This window comes from Vanellus vanellus, assembly GCF_965231255.1.
Source record: "Vanellus vanellus genome assembly, chromosome: Z".
Taxonomy (NCBI): Eukaryota; Metazoa; Chordata; class Aves; order Charadriiformes; family Charadriidae; genus Vanellus; species Vanellus vanellus.
The window spans coordinates 11,828,706-11,838,327 of NC_138908.1; the positions used below are offsets into that span (position 1 = coordinate 11,828,706).

The following is a 9,622-nucleotide window of genomic DNA, read 5'->3' on the forward strand; positions in this document are numbered from 1 at the left end:
AGTGCTGGATTTAACAGTTTTCATACACTACTAAGTTTGACCTTGAAGCTCCACATGAAGCTTTTACTGTTACACCTTTGGGAATTTTGCCTTGGATTTCAATGGCAATAGAATAGGTACTTCCTAGCCAGTGAAGGCCAAATATGAAGCTACTCTAGTAGCATCCTTATGTTCATAATTATGCATAATTGCTAATGATTATCACTGCATTTCATAGTAAAATACAATGGTGTGCAAATAAGTGTTTTGATGAGATTCTGGAAAAGAATCAGCGTTCCTGGCATGAGATCCCTACTACATACCAATTTAATTTTTTTTTCTGTAGCTATTGCATCCTGCCTCCAGGCAGAAAAATACTCTCTGTCCCTACCTGAAGAGCCTGTTCAGGCTAAGCTGCCAAAGACAAGCAACGCATATGGAAAAATGCACTAAACATATCGCCTATGAGACCAGAACATAACACAGTTACACTAAGAAGCATTGAAATACGGTCTGTGAAGCCTTTTTTGTCTCTTTTGCTTTCATGAATAATACCTCTTTTTCTGTCCTTGCCTCACTAGAACCAAGTACATAGCCAGATTTTCAAAGTATTTAACCCTTTTCCATGCACTAAGTAATGAAACTGTGGGTTGAAAAAAATACTGATACTGAATCTGTCAGAATTTACTAAGGGTTCAAGGCTTTTACCAATGGTTTGGGGAAATGCTGAACGCAAAGCACTGGAAAATTTGAGTTTGTGATTGGCAACAGAACCAGGATTTCACAGGGGTTATAATGAAACACAGTCCTGGGACATTTAAACTCTGTGTAGCCTGTTGGAATAACTGTCCGTAAAAAGCCACAACGGAGTTCTTCTTAGAAAAATTCTCATCTCCTAAAGTATGGAAGGCATTTTGAATTGTGATAGGCTTGATACAGAAAATTCAGGTGAGGTGCCGGAAAGACAGGAATCCTCTGATCAGATCTCAAATTAATATATTGCTATGCTCGTGCATTCTGTGACCTGCTTTTGCAAACAAATGTGTAATGTGTATACACCTATGCAGTGTTTTTAAGTAAAAAGATTAAGCCTAAGCACTTCTGCGTGCATCTGACAATAGGATAGCCAGGGCTAATCCTTACAACTGTTCTGAACAGAAAATAAACCATGATTTAAAAACCAGTGATAGCTGGATCTCCTTGCCTGGCAAAGATATACAGGGTCTGGAATTCCTCTACTGAGGGGACTGATAAACTAAAGGTAGTGCTTACTGATGAAATTTTGCCAGACAGCATTAAAAGTGAATTATAGATCCGCTCTCTGTGTTGTTTCTAAAGACCAGACATAAAAGGGTACTAACAGAGAAGTAACAAACCTGCTGACAGTTGTCCCAGTAGGGATTGCATGTTCAGACTGGCTGCAGAGGAGAAATGGGCTCAGCATGAGCTGCTTTGCAGCTGAAGCCCCATGCTGTGTGTTAAGAATGTGTCGAGAAAACTCCTCTAGTCTACATATTAGGCAACTCCTCTACAAGTTTTATGTATGATTCATATTAGACACTTACATGGAAACCTTTCAAGACTCAGCAAATCTCCCATGTCAGGACTGCATTCTTTAGCAATATGGCTTTACTGGCAACGTGTTAAGATTCAAGTTTCTGAGTGCAGATTGTGCTCTGCATAGAAGTAGATCAGCCCCTAAATGCTCACGAAAATCAGGCTGGAAGTGCCTTTGAAGCCTGACAGTCACCCATCTCCTACCCATCTCTACAGCACCTTTAGTGTGAAAGGTATTATATAGAGATGCAAAACGCCAGGCCTGAGCTGCAAGAACTGACAGTTTAGTTGGATGTCTCAACATAACAGCTTACAAAGGGTGGATCATATAGGGTTAGATTCCACCACCCCAGTCAAAAGCAGGAGCTCACTCTGTAAACAGTCTGGTATGGACCATGAGAAATGCTGGGAGGGGGTCACAGTGGCTGTTACTCTCCTAATTGCAACATAATAATTAGTTACTGGAGCCAGTACTGTGGAGAGGTTGGATGGGATGGGGAGGAACCGCCTGTGGAAGAGCACCACGTTTCTTCAGAATGCAGATCAAGAGCATAATACTGGTCCCGAGGGACACATACCCTGCGCACACTCACCTCCCACTCGTTGGGTTCTAGGCAGAAAGGACCCACTCCAGGGGTTTAGTGCTCTAGGGGGACAAACTGCACATTGATTGAAAATACCATTTTCTGTTAAAGGCTTTGCAATGACCAGCATATATGACTGTAAAAATGCTATTCATGATGATAGAAATTTAAACAAAGCAACACAAAATTGCCCTATGTGCAGTTGATCTGTGTATCACATCTTGCTTCTTAAAAGAAGGTAAACTCCACGGTAGCACTATGACACGTGCTATTCTAAAAATAAATTTTATATATGTTAGGAACCTTCACTGAATGGCCAAATCACTGGTTTTCTTCAAACGCTAATATATGCTCTGCCACCCATAGTGTAGGACCTAGCAATATGTGGCGATTGACTTCAATGAGACCAGGCATTAACTGGGCAAACAGAGCTCCGCTAAAACTGCATCCATTTTTGGGAGGAGAGTATTGAGAAGTGGGATGATGACTTAGAGGTGTTTTAAAGGTAGCAAGGGCAGAAAGAAGCCCCCATCTCCAGGCCATGGCTTGGAATCGCACCCCAAGCTGTGGTGTCCTGAAGCCAAATCCAGATCCAGGACTAGAAGCTGCCTCTGAAAAGCAACGTGATTATTCCTGCTTGTTCCAAGATTAGCACTGGTCCCAGAAGTTGTAGTGGCCATCAGAAGAGACCACATGAGCTGAATGAAAAAAAGCCCCAGTAATTCTCTGGCCTGGGCATGGTATCTGCATAAAAAGCTTGAAGCTGCTGTCATGCTGTCTTTGATCAAATAAGCAGTAGATTTCTACTTGCAAAACTATAGTGTATGAAAAAATCTCACTTTATTTAAAAAAAAAAAAAACAAAAGCAACCAAACTTTCATTTTTAAATGAACAAATTCTTATTTTTTAAATGGCCAAATTCATCCATTTCCATTCATTCTCTATTTAACTAGCAGAAAAGAAAGGAAAAATCATAAAGAAAGAGATTCAGAGGCAGTACTAATATATTTAACTTCAAATTCCCACGTGTTCAATAAAATCTTTAGTGGATTACGGTGGATTAGCCTAGAAATATTGCTTAAACTTGTATTTTGTTATGAAATCTTACCTCAGATAAATGAACGGAGGAAAGCCATTGCTTGTAAATACTGTGTTTTAAATACACTTTTTTTAATATCTCTTTCTTTATTGTGGGAAATTTTAACTCCCATTAAACTTTGCTTTAATGCAAACATTCTCTTGTTTTCTACACTAAGAATGGAATAAAGCACATGACTCAGATCTGTGTGGCTGTATCTCAAGTTATATATTTACCATTCCATTTGTCACTAGTTTGCCGTCTTGCCTTGTAAAACCCCATATAACTTTTGACAGAGAACATCTAATCCCAGACAAAATGGAAAAACTTGACCTCTTCCTATATATATTTGCAGAACTGTACAAATCTAGGTTCCCAGCGGGCTGACGCTTTGCTCTCTTATGCAAGGCGAGCGATTGCTCACAACCCCGGCAAAGGCATTACACGTCTACTGAGCAGCCTGTTTTCTCGTGGTGGGTCTGATCTTCAGACGTGCTGAGCACCCATGGATGGGCACACGCTGAGACCCTCACCTGCCTCCTTGGGGAACAGAAAGCAATGAAAGACCCTATTCCTCATCATGTGCATCAGTAGTATTTCAGCTGTTGGCTTCAGAGGTCATGAAATAAGACTTCCCAGTGCCATCAAAGAGATACTCTGTACATTGCAGAATAAGGTCCTGCAGTGACTAAGCCTGCGGGAGACAATCTGCCTGACAACAACAGAGTGCTTTTATGTGGAAGTGGGAGTTGAACATGTCAGGGAGAGGGTCTGTTTTTGTGGCATTCCTTTGCTCAGCGGGTAAAACTGGAGCTGTACAGGCTGTGTGTGTTTGTTTCTTCCCACAGTACTGTTGCTGCACACCAGAGCAGCAAAGATGTCTGTAGCCACCTATTGAGAGGTTTTACCTGACTCAGTCTAGCTAGTAGATCTAGATCCTAACAGCATCGTGGAGCTCCACCAAAAACTGACCATAGTGTTAACAAAACATCTTGTTTGGTCTGAAAGGAATCAAACTGTTATGCAAAACATTGTATTTCCTCCTTCTGGCAACCTCTCCAGAGACTGGTTGTCTGTAATGATTGGACCTAAGTTTCCAAACAAACAAACTAGTGGATGCATAAAGTTTCCATTCACTTTCCAAACAGTTCCATGGGCAGCAGAGAATGGCTCGTTTCAGTGGAAAATTCCTTGCTACTTTCTACACAAGATCTCAGGTTGCTACAAAAGAAAAGCTGTTTTTCTTCTTTCTTACCCTGGTAATTCAATACATTTGTCTGGTACAACTTACAGGTGACAAAAAACAGCTAAGCAAGAACAGTTATGAAGACTTCCATCACAGAGAAACTTTTTGAAGTTGTGAGAGTTTAGTTACAAGAACTGGGGCTTTGTGAGATGCTAGCAAATTACTCTGTGCTTTAGTAACTGTTACCCTAAGAGCTTAACCCTCAGAGTAGCTGCTTAGCATGCACATTGTATTGTACCATGTCTCTATTACCTACATCGTAGAGGCCAGATAAGATTTTATACACAGCCTGGAACACACAATTTACTGTTGGACAGAATATCCAGGATTCACGTTTCTGCATATAAACTGCAGGTTCAGATTTTGAATGGTTAACCCTTGCTACTCACTTCATATTTGTCTTGCTATGTATCCGTAAGCTGTGAACAAAAACATCTGGCAGCCAGGTCCTCTGTTCCCTCCCCCAGCAAAGCATGGCTTTGAGACCCCTGAGTGGACGGTAACCATTTATCACCCATAGAGAAACATCTGGCATTTCAGAAAAGGCACACAAAAATGACATTTTCAGAAGAGTCAGATCGAGCACTGAACACAAGCCACAGAAGTCTATACCCTAAGTGACTTTAGAGGTACTGAAATGTATTTTTAAGACCTGAGTCCACTGACATCTGCTCCTAGTCTCTGCAAGAACTGTGTCATGATCATGTTGTAATCTCCTTGTCAAGTATGCCAATAAAATCCAGAAGTGTTAGAAACATTCCAGTGAATGTGATACCAATGGGGAGCGAAGCTAAAACCTGTACCTTGCATACGACTGATGATGGATTAGCCTTTGAAAACTCCCCTGAGCCTATCTGGCTCCTAGGATAGTTTCAGAAGAGCCCACAGGGTCACCACATTGATTCCTTGAAGCACGGGAAAATAAAATCCTGCTAGGAAGAAGAAGGAATAAAGAGAAATCACTTCTACATTCCCTAACATCAGCCAGCTATAGGAGTGCATGCTGACATCTCTCAATCCCTCCCAAAACAAAGTGACACTATTGCTAAAACCTATTCAGCCACAAAGCACCACATTCTTTCCTACAGACAGCTCCAGAGTTTTGATTCAGCACTTGATCTCAGCTGACAGCCACTGCTGCCCTCCTGCCAGTGTGTCTACGGGCTTGGGTACAATAGGCAGCAGGAAAGAAGGGAAAGGGAGAAAATAAAATTAAAATGTAACTTCTTTTTTTTTTTCCAAAATGAAGAATTGAATTCTTTAACCTTTAAACATGCTTGTTTACTTACAGAAAGAGTATTTCAGGCACAAAAGGTTTGAGTATCAGTCACATACCAGGTTAAATTGTAATAGTATCAGGGTTGTCCCATGCAGTGCAGTCAGCTATATTATCCCCTATCAAGAAGTTGAAGTTGCAGTTTTTGTATACATACATATATATAAAGTATGCATCTTTCACACTATGGTCTCCTGGTCTGAGTTGACTCCAGTGGGGTTTATGTAACAACAGTATCTGTCATAAGGGCTGTTCTCCTTGTAAGAGCAGACAATGATACTGTCTTTAGGAGCAACAAAAATGTTGTCTTCAATGTCAGGGCAATCAGCGCTGTCCCTGATAGGAGAAGAGCTCTTCTTCTCCAAGGCACTGTACATGGAGCCATCTCCCACGAACACATTCCCCGGCATCTCTGGGTAACAGGTCTCCAGGTATCTCAGCATCTCCTCCTGCTCCACCTTTCTGATGAGGCTCTTGCATTCTCCCATGGTGGTGGTGGTGGTGGTGGTGCAGATGGACACGGAGTCCTCACCCCGCAGCACTCTCCTGTCCTTCTGGTATGCTTTCTTGGCCAACTCATCGCAACTCCCCTTGCCAGACTCCAGATCTGAGGGGGTCCTCAGCAGCTCCATGACATCCCGGTCCTTGACTTGCTTGCAGCACGGACACTTGTTCTTGGGCCACTTGGTACAGCCGTCAGTCTTTCTGGTGAGGGCGATGGCGGCGATGCCTGGCAGGCAGATGGCTGGCCCGATGGCCAGCAGCGGGATGTCCCCCAGGGTCTCTCCCTTGATGCCGGACACAGTGAACATGAAGCCGAACACCAGGAAGACGCTGACCAGAGCCACCACCAGCCCCGTCCGGGGGTTGATGTCATCAGGTCTCATGGTCCGCACCATCCTGCCGGCGTGCGAGGGACCACTTTCCTCCACCGAAGCAGCCCCTCGGGGCAAGGGGCGGGTGCTCCCCGGCAAAGTGGCTGAAGTTTGGCGGGCGCTGAAGAGCGGAGGTCCCCCCACGGCCGGCACCGCTCGCCTTCCCCTGGCCGGAGCCGCAGCCGGAGGGCGGGAAGGGGCCGGGGCCGGCGGGCGGCAGCCGTCCTCTCTGCCGCCTCCCCCGAGCCGCTCTGAGCCGCGCTCCGCCGAACGCTCCGCTAAGGCGGCCCCGGCCCCCCCCGCCGGCGGCCGGCGAGAGGGCGGGAGGGGGGCGGGCGGAGAAGGGGGGAGGTAGGGACACCCAGGCGGTATCCAGCCGCCGGAGCAAGCGGCCGCAAGGGACACCTGCCCTTCCTCCTCCTCCTCCTCCTCGCCCAGCCCCGCCGGAGCCCCGCAGCAGCCGTGAGTACGTGCGCCGCCCCCGGGCGGGGGGCTGCGGGGTGGGAGGTATTAAGAGGGCGGGACGGGGAGGATCGGGGGCCGGGGGGGGTCCTAATGGCCACCGCGGCTTCGCTGGCAGCTACCGCCACCCCGGGCAAGGGACCGGGTCCCGACAGGCGACATTCCCCCGGGTGCACCGGACCCCGCTTGGGAAAGCCGGGTCTGTCCCCACCCCGCCGCCCTCAAAGCCCCTGACTTCGAGGGGCCGTGATTTGCGGTTTCTCCGGACAGGGAGCAGTCCTGTCCCAAACTCTCCTCTTCCCGGGTTGGGTGCAAGCGGAGAGCAGGGCTTTCAGAGATGCTGTGCTGCCGCTGAATTTCATCCTGGGGTCGGCCCTGAGACGTGAAGCCTCTCCCGGTGTCATCCCCTCCCCAAGACCCCAAGAATGAATCTAGCTGTTGGGATGCACCTGGCAGGGTCTCCCTTGGTGTCCAAGACCCACTATAAATTGGCTGTGATGGTGACGTTCAGTCCCTGTGTTTTAATGCACATGTGTGATGGTAACTCAAAGTAAGCCCCACTATCTGAATGAATATAGGAAAGGATCTGAAATGTGTGGGAATGTGGAAAGGCAGGAGGAGCCTTACAAGCAGCAGCGTTTTCAGGCAGGTTGCTTCAACATTGAATGTGCCAGTGACATAAAGAAGTAAACGCTTTCACCTGGGGCAGAGATACTGGGAGATAAAAAGGAGTGATACCACAAAGTGTCCAAGACAACAAAGAGAATAATAAAGGACATTCTGAAGGAAATTTTGAAACCATGGTTTCTTTAAGTTTTTCCATTAACACAATTGCTTTTCCTCATCCTAAAAATTTGGAAAGCTCAGAGAAGCCATTTTAGAAAACATTCAAACACTCCTCATCTTTCAGCCGTGAAAAGGTCTGATTTTTATTCATTCTCCCTACAGTACAACAAAGCACCTCTATGTTGTAGATTTCCAAGTTGCCTTGCAGAAAACAAGCCCGACAACATCCTTTCATTACTGGACACAACTCCTGCCTTATGGCACAATTTCTTCATAAACAGCATGTCAAGTGATAACTTATGCTGTCTTAATTTCAAGGAAGAGTAAGTGTGGGAGGAGAATTACACACACTGGACAGAGGTGTTTAAGTCGGTGCAATGGCCGGGCTTTCTAATTAAAAGTTTGTAATGGACCATGATCGTCATCTGAACTTGTCCTCCAGAAAGTTGTCATGGTTTCAGCTGGGATGGAGTTAACTTTCTTGCTGGCAGCTGGTATGGGGCTGTGCTTTGGATTTGGAATGAGAGCAGTGTTGATGGTGCACTGGTGGTTTTGGTTGTTCCTAAGCAGTCAAGGCCTTTTCTGCTCCTCACACCACCCCATCAGCAAGTAGGCTGGGAGTACACAAGAATTTGGGAGGGTACGCAGCCAGGACAACTGACCCCAACTGACCAAAGGGATATTCCGTACCATACAACGGCACACTCAGTGTATAGATCTGGGGGAAGAAGAAGGAATGGGGAGACGTTTGGAGTGATGGCATTTTTCTTCCCAAGTAACCATTATGCGTGATGGAGCCCTGCTTTCCTGGAGATGGCTGACCACCTGCCTGCTGTGGTGTTCTCCAATCAGAAATGGTTTTCACCCTTCTGATTCTCTCCCCCATCCCAGCTCAGGGGAGTGAGTGAGTGAGCGGCTGTGTGGTCCTGGTTGCTGGTTGGGGTTAAGCCACGACATTTGTCCAGTAAAATCCACGTTGAGCCTCTCACCTGTTGCTGAGTGGGCTGAAACAGGAATAATTTAGTCTCTGTTAGGAGTACTCTCCATCTTGACTGAAAAATCAAAACCTTCCCGTTAGATATCAGCACAAGTTAACTTCTGCTTTTGTCAATGTGCAGGATTTTTCAGGGTGAGCAACGACTCTAGCTTCTCAGCTTATTTTCTGGAGTGAGAATTTGCTGCTTCTTTCCATCTGCTGTTATTCAGATACACAGCTTTTATGTCTTCACATTAGAACGAATAATGCCTTTTTCACCCCTCTACTAAATTCTGGATGAAAGGAAATGATTAACCTTCAGCCAGTCTGTCCCACATAGCTAAAATGTTGTAAAGGTTATGTTATGAGTAGGGTTATGTTGGTAAGTAATGCCATGAAACTCACCGTTCCTGCTCCCTGACCTTCCTTCACCTCCCCTCGTACATTTGAATAGTCTTCAAGGTTTCCTGTTGGGTTGGAAATTGGTCTTTTGCTGAAAAACAATGTTGCTTGGGAATAGCAATTAGCTGTAGCTGTATTTATCAAGTCCTTCAGAGAAAGGAAAGCTGCATCAGTAGATGACACAGAAATGTAAATATCATTAGTAGCATCAGTGGAGGGGAAAAAATACTGTAGGAACTGCAGTACATGTCAGAAGATCTAACAGGAATAAAAATGGCCCTTCAAATTTAAGTGACAGGGTTACTGAGATGGAAAGAGAACATCTACTTTGGAACAGAAAGCTGTTAGTGGGCACAAAAATACTTACAGAAAATGTCAGGACAAAGGTGGAACTAAATGCG

General features: G+C 45.4%; 1 protein-coding gene across 1 annotated transcript; it reads right to left on the bottom strand.

The window, feature by feature from the left end:
* Positions 1 to 5,899: 5,899 nt before the first annotated feature.
* Positions 5,900 to 6,619, bottom strand: TMEM215 (transmembrane protein 215; the record flags this gene model as incomplete). The annotated part of the gene is made up of 1 exon (XM_082497668.1): positions 5,900 to 6,619. One exon carries the CDS (start codon positions 6,617 to 6,619, stop codon positions 5,900 to 5,902), a length of 720 nt encoding a protein of 239 aa, XP_082353794.1.
* Between the last annotated feature and the right edge of the window lie 3,003 nt (positions 6,620 to 9,622).